This window comes from Microtus ochrogaster, chromosome 5, assembly GCF_000317375.1.
Source record: "Microtus ochrogaster isolate Prairie Vole_2 chromosome 5, MicOch1.0, whole genome shotgun sequence".
Taxonomy (NCBI): domain Eukaryota; kingdom Metazoa; phylum Chordata; class Mammalia; order Rodentia; family Cricetidae; genus Microtus; species Microtus ochrogaster.
The window spans coordinates 26521115-26537688 of record NC_022012.1 but is presented as its reverse complement, the minus strand read 5'-3'; the positions used below and the strand labels follow the sequence as shown (position 1 = coordinate 26537688).

General features: G+C 48.4%; 1 protein-coding gene across 1 annotated transcript in view; it reads left to right on the top strand.

Annotated features, from left to right (window-relative positions):
* Kcnj5 (potassium voltage-gated channel subfamily J member 5) overlaps window positions 1–16574 on the top strand; it is a 30221-nt gene that overhangs the window by 10289 nt on the left and 3358 nt on the right. The window contains exon 2 of the mRNA XM_005347002.2: window positions 12230–13168. Within this exon, the coding sequence (XP_005347059.1) occupies window positions 12232–13168 (937 nt within the window). The 5' untranslated portion in view covers window positions 12230–12231. The remainder of the gene's footprint in view (window positions 1–12229; window positions 13169–16574) is intronic.

Genomic DNA, 16574 nt, shown 5'->3' with positions numbered 1-16574 from the left:
TGCCTTCCCGTGCTCCCTAAGCTACAGTCCCCACCGTGCCTTCCCATGCTCCCTAAGTCAGAACGATTTTGTTTACATTTACCGTCTGTTTGGATAATTGCTTTTCCTAGACTAAAGAGAAAGAAGTATTTCACATCTTTATAAAACAAACTATCCAATGCAAACCAGGCTAAGAGGCACATACTTACAATCCCAACACTCCAGGGGTGGAGACAGGAGGACCAGAATTTCAAGATCATCCTTGGCTTGAGGCCAGTCTGGTATACACGGAGACCCCATTTCAAAAAAAGGAAAAAAAGAAAAGAAAAAGAAAAGAAAACGAGGTGTGAGAAAACATTACATCTGAGTTAAAATAGGAGAACGCCTGTTATCTGCCCAAGACTGGTAAGCAGCTATGCAGGGTCTGCCTAGAGAGCCCAGGGCAGCTGTGACTCACTGGCGCCTCCTATCTGCTTCTGTAGGCAGCAGAGGTCAGTGCCCAGCATGGGTTCTGTTGGCTACCAGCATGTACACTGCACTAGGCACAGTATTCAGGAGGAGCAAAGTATTTCCCTTGACTCCTGGCAGAAGCAGACTCTCTCAGACGAAGAGTAATCCAGTGGGGGGTGGGGGGTGGGGCGAGTAAGAACAGAACAAGTGGCTGCCACCCAGTCTGCTGTGTAGGGTCCAGTGTGTACGCAGACTCTTCCGCGAGGGAAGGGGGACAGCGTTAGTGATTCTCCCAGCAGGAGTGATGCTCTCTGGACCACAGGGGGGTCTCGATCTCCTGGGAACAATGAGGGACAATGCTATCATCTGGCTCTGGGGTATCTGGAAAGAAGCCGGAGGGCCCAGGGAGAAGACAGCCCCAGAGAGCAGAGAAGCAACCATGCCGCTAGCAGCCTAGGAACACGGCAGTCAATATTAATTGGCTTCCTGGCACAGATCAGGTGTCTATCAGTCTGGCTGCAAGATGGGTCAGCTTTCTCGAAGCCATGGAAGCATGGAACAGCTTGGCCAGACTCTGAGAGCTGATGGGGAGCAGCCTGCGCGCAGAGCGTGTGAAGTCAAGAGGAACCTGGCCCTGCCACTCAGGCGCTGCAGCCTTAAGCAGGTTAGCAGGTTACTTAACGGCTGTGCGTTTATGATTTGCAACGCCAAGCTATTAAAAGGGACGAGAGAGACGTGGGTGAGAGGATGCATTGCACAGATGCCCAGAGCAGAGATTTGGCTTAGCATTGGATACCCGAGCCATTATTCCTGCTTGGCCCCTCTCCTCGTGACAAGGTTTTGCTATCACGATAGGCACTGCATGCTATAGCTTTGCTGACAGCACCTCACCTGCTCAGTCGCACCCAGTTAAGAACAGCACCTTGGATTTCATATCATTCTCCACGGAGCTGAGCTGGTGGTCATTATGTCCCCTGCCATCCCTTGAGCTGGTTGAAGTCTGGGAATAGACCTGTGCTCTTCACTCTCTTGCCTTCCAGAGCCTCTTGGAACCTGAGCTGGTTGCCCTGTGCACTCGGGGTGGGGGCAGCCCTGCCACTCAGGAAGGTACTGAGGGCCATGAGTGATGATGTCACTGGGACACCTTGGGGAAAATGTAGATTCAAGGAACCCCAAACTCAGTGAGTCAGAACCTGCATTTTAATAGTTGCTCCCTGAATGGAAGGCATGTCAAAGACCGGAGGGTGAGCTCCTCCGGTCCTCTAACCTTCAGGGCCCCCGCAAAGCACAAGTGTTCAGTGGGAATTCATTAACCGACTAATTGGCTGACTGGCTGGTTAAAGCCTTGCTTCTCGTTCTCTTGAGCTTTCACGCTTAGTACCTTCTGTGCTGTGACCCAGACTGACCTAAGCTTACCAGCGAGGAATTCAAGATTGGATCCCACCTGAGTTGCTAGACCAAATATCAGCAATATGACGGGGTTTCTCAGGAAATCCCTGATGGGTTTTTTAAAGATTTATCTCTGCTGGTCTCTGTGCCATTAGGCCTCAGAGTGCTCTAAAAAGGATTTTGCTTTAAGAATAATTTTGAAATGCTGGAAAGTCAAGATTTTTCCCCCAGAAAAAAAAAGGCCAACTTTTCAATGTTGTTTGCATACAGGCTTTTGGGGGATAGAGGGGACATCCACTGGCCCCTCTGTGAGAAAAAGGATCCTCAAGGTGAGGAGATTGGGCCTAGCCCATTGTTGAATTGTACCAACCCACCCCCACCTAGAGCTCCAAGACCAGTTGTTCCCATTCTTCTGGGGACAGCACCTCTCTCTCTCCTCTTCCCCAACCACCCCCTGGTATATGGCAACCTAGCCATAATGCCTCTGTGCAGCTGAGGAAGTCCATATGTATCTGGGGCTTTCCCCGGACAGCTGGATGGCCATCAACCAGTGGACTAGAGTGTAACATGAACAGGGGCCTGCTTGTTTGTTGCTTCTGTCCTGCCCGGTTCCCACAACTGTTTGGCCGCAAAGAAAATCACACATAGGTCTCCATAAATTATAAGCTGATTGGCCCATTAGCTTTAGTCTCTCACTGGCTAACTCTCACATCTTGATTAACCCATTTTTCTGATCTATGTTAGCCATGTGGCTCAGTACCTTTTCAGTGGGGCAGATCACATCCTGCTGCTTCGGTGGTCTGGGCAGGAGTGGGAGAATCAACTTCCTCCTTCCCAGAATTCTCCTGTTCTCATTACCTCATTTCTATTTCCTGTCTGGTTTTCCCTGCCTGGCCAATCAGCATTTATTTGAAATATGATTGACAGAATACAAACAATTCTCCCGCACTAGAGGGCAGAAGAGTGGAGAGAACTGAGTGTTTTGTCCCAGTAGTGATGCTGTCCTAGACTGCCCACAGGGTGGGTGACCAACCCTCCCATGTCACTCAGATTCTCCAAGTCCAGGCTGAAAGCCTCAGGTCTTGGGGCTTCTGGGTTCTCACTGCATCCTGAAGCCTCGGGTCCTAGGCCCCCCAAATGGCCTTCTTGGGGATCCCATTCTACACTGCTCTGAGCTGCCCTCACTGCAAGGTTTTCCAGGTCACACTGTGCATGGTGGTCGCTTCCTCTCCAAGGCAGCATCCCTGGAGCAGTAAGCAAGCTGGCCAGCCCCAAAGAACTACTCACAAACCCTGCCCCAGCTCTGGCTCGGGTAGACTGGCAAAAAAGAAACGTTCTTAGAAAGTCCTCCAGACTTCAGACGCGGCTTCTTGGGGGGATGAGAGGTCCCTAATTACGGTACGGAAGGAGGAGGAATCCAAATCTACAGGGTATGTGGTAGGGGTGGAGGGGTATAAAATAACACACCAGGGTCCTTGGAAAGATTTAGAAGCTCCTGTTTTCCATTTTTATAAAACAAAATCTCCTTCAAAATGGAGGAGACGAAGCCATAGGCTCAGGAGGGTCTCAGCCCATGAGCTCACCCTCCCTGACTAGTGAACTGTGAACTGAGGCCATCTGGTGGCTGAGGGATCCTCCACTGAGCATCGAATCTGTACTGTTTCCATTTCTGCCACAAGAGATGGCCACAGACCTAACTCAGGTCTCAAAACAGCATCCACTTAGCATCAGAGGGGCAGCTACTCTGTGATCACGACCCTGCTCAGTTCTCTTCCCTGCTCCTGGGGATGTGAGAAATCCAGTCTTTGCCTTTGTAGACTGTGGCTGCTTTGACAGCCACCACCAGCTACGCTCTGTCCCCAGAGACAGCCACTTGCTGCGTAGACCCTTCTACCTTTAAAGGAAAGAAGAAATCTACCAACTCCTGCTTCAGGAAAATCCTTCAGAGGGTGGCTACCATTAGACCAGGCTGACATCACCTTTGAACTATACCAACCATGGGAACAGGGAATCCAAGTCCTGGGATTTCATGGGGTGTGGGAAGGGATAGGGATGGATCGTGGGGGCATCTTAGAATCCTGCCTGGTTAAATGTGCCTTCTCTATGCAGGATATAGACACCGTTTCTTCTGCCTTTAACACTCCCTGCTAATCAATGCACACTTTAGAGGACCAAAGCAGCCCAGGCACCACCCTTTGGGGCTCTCTCAGGTTCTAACACTTCAGTGTAGTTGCTCTGAGGAAGTTGGGGTTCCTTTTGTGGGTCTCACTCTTGTTAATAAACAAGTTTAAAAACACACTCAGAAGGAACCTGTAGGGTCATTTTATTAGCACTTCAAAGAAAACCTATAGACCAGGCAAGCTGAAAAAACGGATGGACAAGAGGAAGTGAGATAGCTGTGTCATTTAAATCAGAGTTCAAGAAGGCAGGCAGGTTCAGCAAGGGTGACCAAAACCCGCTCTGTGGTGGGAGTGAGAGGAAATTTAGGTGTCCAAGGTGTCATGGGCATTTAGGATTTTGGCTGGTATCCAAATAAATGATAGAAAAAAAGGGAAAGGAAAATTTACTATTATTATTTAGTTAGAACTTAGGAAAGTGGGCAGGCTTAGCAGCAATGTACAGCCAAAGCTTTTTTAAAAAGTGTTCTATTTTATTTATTATTTTATTTTATGTGTATGGGTCTTTTGCCTGCATGTATGTCTGTGTACTATGCTCAGGCAAGGCCCACTGAGGTCAGAAGAATGCATTGGATCCCCTGGAACTGGACAGTTGTGGGCCATCATGTGGGTGTTGGGAATTGAACCTGGGTCCTCTGGAAAAGCAACCAGTGCTCTTAACTGCTCAGCCTCCTCTCCAGCCTCAAGCTAAAATTCCATAAGCAGCTCATAGACATGTATGGACATTCTTCCAATTAGGAAAATAGTTTTCCTGTGAGCTAGTCCCCTGGCCAGTGACTGACAGGCCTAACTGGACTAACTCTTTTGTGGCTCTTGTCAATCACAATTTGTTTATCTACCGAATTCTGATCATATTCTTCCCCTCCCCCCAACTCCTCCCAGATTGTACCCACATCTTTATCCACCTGACTTCATCTTCTTTCCTCTCTGATTTTCCCCTCCCAGCATGCATCAATTAAAAACAGTTTCTTGATTAGGGATGGGACCTCATGTCCATTTGCCCTCTCATGGCTGGGATGTTTGTCTGGTTTGGACCTGTGTATATGCCTATGGACGCTGTCACATCTGGGAGTTCATACGTGCGTTAGTTCTGGTGTGTCTGGAAAGTGCTGTTCCTTGGAGTCATCCCCCCCCCCCCCGCCACCTCTAGCTTCTTTACTCTTTCTCCTTCTCTTCCACACAGCTCTCTAAGCCTTGGGGTTCAGGATGTTGATAAATAGACCCCATCAGGACTGTGTGCTACAAAGTCTTTCACTCTCTGCACACCATCCAGTTGTGGCTCCCTCTCTTAATTCCAGTCTACTACAAGAAAAAGCTTCTCTCGTGAGGGCTGAGTGATGCACTGATCAATGAGTACAGCATTATGTCATTAGAAGTCATTTTACTGCTTTGTCCCTTTAGCAGAATAATAGTAGGTTTTACCCCCAGGCCCAAGATGTAGCTAGTCTCAGGTTCTTGGCCTCTTCAGTAGTATCAGTTATGGCTCTCTCTCATACCGTGGGCATTAAATCCATTTTTTATACATTAAATCCAATTTTTAAAAAGTGGTTGGTTACTTCCATAACATTTGTGCCACTATTGCCTGTGTTGCAGGCATATCTCTGTTATGGGTTGCAAGGTTTGTAACTGAGTGCTATTGACGATTACTTTTCTTCTCCGGTAGCATGCAAAGGACCTTCCAGCAGCATGAATGCTAGTCAGTAGGGGTGAAGCTTCTAGTTGGATACCAGATCCATTTCTTCATGTTTGACATAGTAAGTGTTATCTTCAGCAATAGGCCTTACCATCAAGTAATGGAAAGTAACCAATAGTTTGTGATGTTTTGGAGGGGAGCCTAAGGAACCCCTTTGGCCAATGACTTAACATCAACCTTTCTGGTCATTTGTTTTTGGTTTTTGAGACAGGGTCACTTTACATAGTTCTGGCTGCCATGTAGACCAGAACATCCTAAAATTTGCAGAAATGTGTCTTCCTCTGCTTCCCAAGTACTGGAGTTAAAGGTGTATGCTGTTATACCCAGCTCGACATTAACTCTTTTTTTTTAAAATATTTATTTATTTATTATGGATACAATATTCTGTTTGCATATATGCCTACAGGCTAGAAGAGGGCACCAGACCCCATTACAGATGGTTGTGAGCCACCATGTGGTTGCTGGGAATCGAACTCAGGTCCTTTGGAAGAGCACGCAATGCTCTTAACCGCTGAACCATCTCTCCAGCCCCTCGACATTAACTCTTAAAGGGGGAGAACACAGCATGTAATGTTCTAATCTTTACTGCAGATCAAGACCACTGTTTGACTTCAGATTTTTTTTTTTTAACTAGAAGGAAGTTGTGGTCTATTAACGGACTTCACTAAAGCCCTGAAACATCCACCCTTTCTTCTGGTATTTTAAATCTTAAATTGAGGCAAAGTTGATGCTTTCCTTGCACCATCAAAGGTCTCCAATGCTGTCAATCTTATCTAAATCCCTAGCACACTCATCAGATTTACTCAGAATAGAGCCCAGATATCTCAGCGGGGACATGAGTATGTCCTCCTCTGTGCCTCTTTCTTTAGTGTTCTTCATCTCATATCCCGAATTTCAGGGCATGCAGATGGTAAACCAGCTCATGAGAAAAAGAAAGGAGGAATTCAGGAAGCTATCTGTGATTCCCATTTTCATAATTGGGAAACTTAGTCTAAGCTAAGACTCTCAGCCCAGAGCTCTGTCCAGGAAATGCCACCAAGTCTGAGTATGGCTCTAGTCAGATTGCAATGCAAGAGCCCCTGGTCCCTAGCATTCGAGACCTCCCCAAGTCCCAGAGGCCTCTGCACTGTGCTGGGTGTCTGTGGTGTCCTTTGCACCAAGATCTATTTAATGGATGTCAGTTTCTCTCAGGCGCCATCTCAGTACAGCCCCTTTGATTTGGCCTCTTTCGAGTCTCTCCACTTGTGTTTTGTATCAAAGGAAATGAGCCTCTTTGCTGGCCTTGAAGCTGTCTTTGCAGAGACCTTTTATCGTGTTCTAGTAGCTCTCCCCACCCCCAGGCACAAGGGGCAGCCCGAAGAGAAAGAAGTGCAGTCACAGGGCGGCCAGGCCTGAGAGGGTTTGCTCAGGTGGGAGCCTTGAAGAGAGCGGCTGGGATGCTCAGCTTGCCTCTCGCAGGCCTGTGCCTGTCTTCCTGCCTCTCTGCTGCCCACCGTTCTGGACACCTTGGGCAGAAAGAGACAGCGCTAAGATGAAAAGTACAGGTAGGCTGGGCAGCGTTTACCTTCTTCACTGCTCTGTATCCAGCTCCCAGGTCAGGGGCCGGACTCTAAGAGATGCTTAATTAATACCTACCGAATGGAGGCACAGTTAGTTGAACTGATCCTAGAACATGATTTTTAAATGTCTGCTTATATTGTCCCTGAAAATCTGTTTGAGTTGATGGGCACACGTGACTGGAGGCCAGGATTTTCCAGAAGAAGTCCTCTTTTAACTTTTGAAGAAACCTGGGCGGCAATGGTTCCTTGATCAAGGAGCTTCATACCCACACTGCAAACACCGCTGAGGTTTCGTGTGCTTGATTTAGACGTTTCTTCTCTTGGTGTGTTTAAAATTTGGGGAAATTGGGCACCACTCTGCGCTTAAATTGAAGGAAGGAGAGATTATAAATATACAGCACCCAGCGTAATGACAGAGATACAGTCTGAAGAAGATGCACTCTTAGGTGATTCTGTAGAGCTAATCAATACAATCAAGATGGCCAAGCGCAGGCTCTATTACTGTTTGACGCTGTCTTGAGCGACCAGGTCATATATGCAGTCTGTTATCAATCAAAGCATTATTATGTGGTGTGGGGCTGCATTTTACTTATATTTGTGTCATGTGTCCTTTATAGGGTTCCCCACAATGGCCCCCCAAGCAAGGAGGGCAGAGAATAGTAGCTGAAATATATAGCATAGGAAATTGAGGCCGATGCACATAGAACTCTTTCTGTGGCCCACAGAACAAGTCTGTTGCACCATGAGCTCAAACCCAAGTCCCACCCCGTGTACCAGTAGCTGTGATCAAACACCTAAAGGAAGCCGCTTGAAGGAGAAAAGGTTAGCTTGGCTCAGAGTTTAAAAGGATAGCCCGGTGGGAAAGAAGACATGGCCGCGAAGCAGCTGGAAGCCCTGGCAGGGACAGCTTGCTCACATCTGGTCAGATCAGGGATCGGAGAACGGGGAGGGACTGCCGTAGCTCGTTTGCTTTCTCCTTCCCTGTAGGAGTCAGTCTGGACTCCAGGCCATGGGGCAGAGCTACACACACTCAGGATGAGTCCTCCCTCTTCAGGTTTGCCTCCCTGAAGATACCTGCACAGACAAGCCTGAAGTTGTGTCTCATTAGTGACCTGCAGGATTCTTAGCCCATTAACCCAACCGAGCCGACTACAGAACTTAGTCATCACACCCTAGGTGACACAAGGGATATTTTAGGCAAATGCATGGCTCTTAAATCAGAAATATGCAGCCTTCTCCATGCGCACAACTTTTTCAGACCTGGGCACAGGTGTCCTAGAAAATATCACTCTGCTTCTAATACATCACAGGGTCCTCTGCTATACGAAGGCATAGAGTGTATTTAAAAATAGGAAGGAAACTGTGCAGAAAGTCAGCAGAGCCAAGTGCCCCAGACAGGACTCATTCTCATGGCCCTACCATAGCCCTGTTCAGCATGTGTGCCTGGGAGAACTCACCAAACACTTCAGTTGGAAGCCAATGTGGGTTACCACAGCTGAGTTCCCAGGGGTGCAGGGTCTTTGGGGTCACCAGCATAGTCTGCCAGCTCAAGAAATCTCTGGTCAGATGTTTGGCACAAAGACTCACCCAGGGGGCAGAACAAAATCCTGCACAGCCCTCTGTAAAGATAGCCCAAGCAATTCCCTTTTTATTCCATTCATCTTTACAGCTACCGCATGCAAGAGCAGGGAGCAGGTGGCTTTGTGCAGAGGGGGAGATGGCTAATGGATGTCGGAGACAAATGGCCCTTCAAGTGGATGACATTTTAAAGGTTACCTTGAAATTTCTTCGGCCACCCAGGTGGCTGTCACAGGATTCCTCAAGATGGACAGTATTGCCGTAGTTGGCCAGTGGTTCAGTTGGTTCCATGCTCTATGCCACGGATATTTTGCTCTTGTCCCCACTCATCTCTCGTCTTGTGAGTCCTGCCAGAAGAATTGAGATAAGACACAGAGAACATAGTTAGAAGACAGAGTTTATTTCAGAGTGGCATGGGACAGACACCCTCAGGGGGGTGAGAATGTCCCCAAGAGAACATTGTGTCCGTTTACATTTTAGACAGCCCACACTATGTCCAGTGGCCCTAAAATAGACAGCTGTTTTGGTTTCATCTCTTTCGGTTTGCTAAAATACCCTGACCAAAAGCAACTTATGAGAGGAAAGGGTTCATGTGGCTTATATAACCCCCCAGGTTACCTCCCATCACTGAGGGAAGTCAGGGCAGGAACTAGGGGTAGAAGCTTGACTGCTAGCTCACTCTGACTCGCTCCCTGGCTCGTGTTCATCTGTCTAGCTTTCTTATACAGCTCAGCCCCACCTGCCTAGGGACAGTGCCGCTCACAGTGGCCCATGCTCTGCCACGTCAATCATCAGCCAAGGCAATCTCTCATAGACATGGCCACAAGCCGATCTGATGTAGGCAGTCTCTCAACTGAGACTCCCCACTGGTGACTCTAGATTGTGTCAAGTTGACAGCTGAAGCTAGGACAACAGCTTCCCCAAGGGGTGCTTTCCCGTCCAGAGGATTGATGGGCCAATTTGACTGGCAGTAGCAAGAGTAGGCATTGGTATGTATGGAATGCATATTGCTGACCTGGAACCAGCTTTAAAGTTATAAACAAATGTCCTCAGGCAGTTCAGGAAGTCCCATCCAAGAACCAGATTTGACTCAGGTCCCTTTCCTCTGACCAATAGCTAGAGTCCTACAGTTCCTGTCCTGGTCTTCACAGGACATTGGTTGTAAAGAAGGGGTCCAGTCCTCATGTCCACCAAGCCTGCTAATTTCTAATCGGCTGTCTACCAGTTTCTAGAACGCTCACCAAAATGGTTTCCAGAAGTTTCCTAAAGTCCCCAAACTAGTGTTACGGAAGTTCCAACAAGGGACCTTGCCCAAATGGATTCCAAAGAGAGACTTACCAAACCCCAGGGTGAGCTATCCAGACTGGGTGCTTGGATCCGAGCCTGCAAGAGAACAATTTTACTGGCCCAGGTTACAGAGTGGTCAAGACGCTTTGTTGCTCAGCCAGTGCAACGAAGAAAATGGAGGCCTAAGAGAAATGTCAGGTTCAGAGCTCAGAGAAAATTCTGGACGCAGCAGTCTCTTAGCTAAAGCTTGAGTCATAGAACATCGCCATGTCGTCAGGGTTCAGCCTCTGAGGGTAGAGCAATATAAAGTCAGATTCCAGAACTAAACTGGTCGCATGCTGCTTCCAGCATCGTTTCCTCAACTGAGAAATGGAAACACTAGCTCAGTACAGTGGCAAACCCCAGCAATACCAAAGCCACAGCAGCAGCAGGAAGACTAGGGATGGAGGACAGCCTGGGCTACATAGTAGCTTCCCCACCAACCTGAAACTGTCTCAAAAACAAAGAATAAGCAAACAAAGACTTTAGCAACAACAAAAGAAAAATGGACAGATAATATATAACCATTTAATTACTTGTGATAGGAATAAACAAGCAAATGGAGGAACATTTCTTAGCTCAACTTCTGCCCCTGAATAAGCTGTTCTCAGTAATCAGAGGGGCTCACAACCTCCCCTATCTTTATCAGAGTCTCAAAGCATTTTAGACGAGCTTGAGCAGAATGTCAGGAAGGCAATGGATGGAATATTCCAGGTGTCCGTGTGTCTCTTTGAAGTGTGGCATGCCCTCTAAAACGCAGTCCTTTTGAAGGCCTCGGGGCACGAACATGTAATCCATCTCAATTTCTCAGGACTAACTAGATCAGATAGTTCAAGGGTGCCTCTACACAGTGGTTTGTCATTTTAATAAGTACTCAGACGACCAGACTCCCCATCCAGACAGCAGGAGGGACCGCTCAGGGAAACAGGCATATGCCGCCTTCTCCTTTCCATCAGATGTTAAAGGATCCCAAATGATAAAGGAGGAAGGCAATGGCCTGTGGAGGGAAGCATAGGCTTGGGGCCAGGTGGGCAGGAATCCCAAAATTGACCTTCACACCCTCTTCCCCTGTTTTCATGTTTATCTTTCCTTTCTGCATGCAGCAGTGCTTTTGAACCAGTCTGGGCCAGGCGATCTATCCCGGTTTTGTATTTGGAATGTAGCAAGGAACACACAGACACAGATCCTTATACTTGAGGACCTTGTATCCTAACAAAATATTAGAAATCCTCATGAAGGGATGGAGGAATGGCTCAGTGGCTAAGAGCACTTGCTGCTCTTGCAGAGGGCCTGGGTTCAGATACACTTACACAGCAGCTCACAATTGCCTGCGACTCCATTCCCAGAGGGTCCAATGTCTTTGCTGGCTCCGCAGGCACCCGGCAGGCACACAGAGCACATACACACACAGGCAAAACATGCATACATATTTCTAAAAACTAAACATCTTTTTAGAAGAAAGAAATGCACTCTGCACAGTGTATAATGGGGATTGCAGTCACTGACTCCAACAGGCTATTATCTTAATCACAAGTGACAATGCATGAAGCATATTAAGTGTTTAATAAACTGTGGCAATTATTATTTTTCAAATTGCTCTCTAGCCGGGCGATGGTGGCGCACGCCTTTAATCCCAGCACTCGGGAGGCAGAGGCAGGCCAATCTCTGTGATTTCGAGACCAGCCTGGTCCACAGAGCTAGTTCCAGGACAGGCTCCAAAGCCACAGAGAAACCCTGTCTCAAAAAATCAAAACAAAAAAAAATCAAATTGCTCTCAGATTTCTCCAAATACCTTAAACACTTCATGTGTGACCGACCATTCACATTCATGTGTTTTATCCATTCAACAAACTCCTGAGCATGTGCCACATCCTAGATTCTCCCGGGGCTCCAGGGATACAAAGAAATGCTGTAAGAGTACCTGGTCCCAGCCCTTGAGAATTTCAGAGTCTGGGACACTGTGCCCTAGAAGAGACACACTTGAGAATCCCCAGAAGGGAGCAGCCTCCCGTTCCAGCTCTGTACTCAGAACAGGCCACTTCACTAATGATGGTGTCATTTAATTCATTGTATCTCAGCTATGGCTGGCGATTCTAGGAACGCTACGAACAAAGACATGGAGATAGGAGTCACTTCCCAGGACCAAAAGAAGATTCCCAAGCAGGCACGGGAATACATCCCTATCGCCACCGACCGCACTCGCCTGCTGGCAGAAGGCAAGAAGCCGCGCCAGCGCTACATGGAGAAGAGTGGCAAGTGCAATGTGCACCACGGTAATGTTCAGGAGACCTACCGCTACCTAAGTGACCTCTTCACCACCCTGGTGGACCTCAAATGGCGCTTCAACCTTCTGGTCTTCACCATGGTCTACACCATCACGTGGCTGTTCTTCGGCTTCATTTGGTGGCTCATTGCTTACGTCCGAGGTGATCTGGACCATGTGGGGGACCAAGAGTGGATCCCTTGTGTTGAAAACCTCAGTGGGTTCGTGTCTGCCTTCCTGTTCTCCATTGAGACAGAAACAACCATTGGGTATGGCTTCCGCGTCATCACCGAGAAGTGCCCGGAGGGGATCATACTCCTTCTGGTGCAGGCCATTCTGGGCTCTATCGTTAATGCCTTCATGGTGGGTTGCATGTTTGTGAAGATCAGCCAGCCAAAGAAGAGAGCAGAGACCCTCATGTTTTCCAACAATGCCGTCATCTCCATGCGGGATGAGAAGCTGTGCCTCATGTTCCGGGTAGGTGACCTCCGAAACTCCCACATCGTGGAGGCCTCCATCCGTGCCAAGCTTATCAAATCCCGGCAGACCAAAGAAGGGGAATTCATCCCCCTGAACCAGACCGACATTAATGTGGGCTTTGACACTGGGGACGACCGTCTCTTCCTGGTGTCCCCGCTCATCATCTCCCATGAGATCAATGAGAAGAGCCCTTTCTGGGAGATGTCACGTGCTCAGCTGGAACAGGAAGAGTTTGAAGTCGTGGTCATCCTAGAAGGAATGGTGGAAGCAACAGGTAAGACATTTTGCCCTCCTCAGCCACCTGATCCTCTTTTTGCCCCCTGCATAGACAGCCGTGGCCCTAGAATGTACACATTTGTGTGTAAGAATCCCAAAATGACAATGAGGGACACCCTGCTCCATCCCCAATGTGACCAAGGGGCAGTTACCCAAGACAGAGCACTGACAATAGCTAACACAGACTGAACTCTCCAGCTTCCCGGCATGATCCTAGACTTTAAACATGTATTACAGCATACCTGTACCCCCATAGGGAGGATCCAGGGTCTCGAAACAGAAGCACAAACCTGAGCAAGCAAGCACCATGAAAGCAGCAGGACCCCAGAGCCAGCCCGCATTTCCAATAGGTCAAAGTGCTTCTTGCCCTAAAACAGGCATGGGGTGATTGGGAAGCCTGGGCTGACTATAAGAGGTGGTGTTTTAGAGGGAGACATCATGGCCCTAGCGTAGCCCCTTCAACCTCTCTAATGCTGTGACCCTTTAATACAGTTCCTTGTGCTGTAGCTACCTACCCCCAATCATAAAATTAATTCACTGCTACTTCCTAACTGTACTTTTGCTACCTTTGTGAATCATGATGTAAATAGCTGATAAGCAGGATATCCCACATGTAGCCCAAGTTGATGTCACTGCTGTACATGAGGGCCTCCTCATTAGGAGAGGATGCTGTTGTTTTTCTGTTTCGGTGATGGAATATCAATAGAATATGACTTAGAGCAACTAGGAAAGGAAACATTTTATTCATCTTCTAGGTCACAGTTCATCATTCAAGGAACTCCATGGGGGGGGGGATTAAAGCAGAAACCATGAGGGAAGACTGCTTCCTGGCTTGCTCTCTCTTGCTTGCTCAACTTGCAATCTTATACAGCACAGGTCCACTTGCCTAGGGATAGTATCACCCATGGCGGGCGACCATCAATCAAAATAACCTTCCCCCAAACACACACATTCCCACAGGTCCATCTGATGGAACCAACTGAGAGTCCCTCTTCCCAGGTGACTCTGGTTTGTGGTGATAACAAAAGTGAACCAGTGTAGATGGTACCCAGCATGCAGCCTTTCCCAAGTTCATGAGTATTTTGCACAGCCCCCTTTTTAAAGAGCATCTATGCTACAGATCTGGGAGAGATGCTCTCCCAGCTGTCCTCTCTCAGGAGCAACCTGTCCCCTAGCTTTCCTCCTGCCGAGGCAGATCTCTCTGAAGGTGACCCAGAGCCACAGGCACCACCTTCATGGTTGGACCTTCTGCTTCTTGGGAAGGAACGCCCACCAGCCAAATGCTGGTGCATCTTCCTTCTCTTTGATTCACCATTAGACTGAGCAGCGTGCTAACCCCAGTGACAGTTTGTTCAAAACTCCCCCGTGCTCAGAATAACACTTCAAAACCTTGCAAATAGTGTTTATGTGCTTCTCTCCCCCTTTTACAGAGATGGATGCGGAACTGCAGAAGTGCCAGGCAGACATTCAGTGTGCATATTTGGGGCTTTCATTTACACGTCTCCAGCCTCTTCTACACGCCACACTGGTCTTTAAGAACGTTAGAGGCTTGTTAAAGGCGGCCAGGTATACCCGGCAGCCCTTGAGACTCTGACTACAGGCTGGGAGACTCAGACAAGCCTTTCCATTTCCAACTCGGAGTCAGGCGGGGTGATAGCAGGCCCTAGAGACTATGCCTAAGGCTGCCTGGCCATCTGCTGGGGGGCCGGAGCCTAGCCAGGAAGCATATGGTGGCAGCTGGAGGAGTCCCTGGGGCTGAGGGCAGTCAGGAAGCAGGAAGCTGATTCGTGTAGATGGAGACTCTAGGGTCATTGTGTCCTTGGTAACAGGGTCAGGCTAGAACAAAGGAGCACTTTCTGGGGAAGAAGCTCCTCTCTGAGGTCCTGAAGGAGGGATGGGGCAGAGGCAAAGTCTCATTGTCTCTTGGCGATGCCCTCACGGTCGCCAATGTGCAGCAGGAGAGCATGCCCAGACCACGAGAAGAGGAGTGGATGCTGATCCTGTTTGCCCACCCCTCCTCCCACATGTCCCTGAAAGCCCTGGTCTATACTGTCCTGTCCTAACTGCTTGACGTCCCCTCCCATAAACTATGATAGCTAATCTTTGTTCTCTGTCTGTGGGAGGCTGAGACCACCTACTCACAAATGGCATGAGTTGTTTTGTTTCCTTGTCATGCTCATGAAACCCAGCATTGGTGTTAATTCAGGCCTAGGCTAAGTAACTCTTCCACAGCCTTCCTATGTGCGTCTGGGCAAGATGCTTGAGCTTGTCTGCAAAGCAGGAGATTTAACCTGGTCGGAAGACTGAAGGGCCAGATGGAGTGCCACAGGTGGAACACGGAGCTGATATGTGCCTCGGAAGGGAACAGATCCTGTGCCAGGGTCTTTTCAGAGTCTCTGGGAGCCTGCAGGCACTGGGCCTTGGGCTAGACTGGTTGGTATCCAGCTTGGGTGTTTCTATCTCTACTGGGCTGACTGGTATACACCCTGATTGGAGAGGCCTGGCTGGGGCAGGCATCACCCTGAAATCAAGGAGTGGGCTAGAAGCCCACATGTATGGGATGCTTTGGGGAGCTCAGGCACAGATAACGGGAAGCAGCTTTTGGCCGATGACCCCTCCCCCAGAGAAGGCCCACAGTAGGAACTGGAGAAGACTCCTCTTCAGTGTCCAAAGAGCACAAGCCAGTTCTTCCTTGGGCAGAGATTAAATAAAATTTTGCTTTTCTGTGACCCTAAGCACAGAGGTTTCCTCATCCATAAACAAAACTGCCCTCCCTCTCTGGAGAGGAAGCAACACCTAAAAATAACACAGCATGGCAGAGCTGCAGAGAGACACCAGAGACATCAGAGCATCCGCAAATCAGAAGCCAGGCTGGGTGTTAGCATGTCTGTGTATGGATACACGTACATGTATGTGTTCATGCGTGTGCAGGCTTCAGTGTGTACGTCCCCTCAGAACTATTTCTCTATGCTCTGAATGCCTGTCAGCAGCTCTCTGGTCCCTCACTCTGAACTGCCCTTGTTTAAACCCTTGTCCTTCCTTCTTTTTAGTCAGTCTCTTCTAAGCCTAGACACTGCTTTCAAAAAGTGTCCTTGGCTCCAACTATTTCGTTTCCCCCTTTAGCATCTAGAAATGCGTTCCGGAATCTTGCAAGTCCATTTGTCATTTTCTTCATTGTAGTTTGATCTCCTCCACCACAAGGACCATCTCATATTCAGCCTTATCTTCTAGATCCTGGGCACAAAGTAGAGATTCAAAAGGTGCTTGAAAAATGATTGGCGGAGTAGGTAGTTAGATAGATGATTTAATGAATGGGTGGCTGGGTATATGGATGACTGGAGGAGTGAATGCTGGATAGGTGGATGGTTGGATAGGTGGATGGTTGGATAGGTGGATGGTTGGAT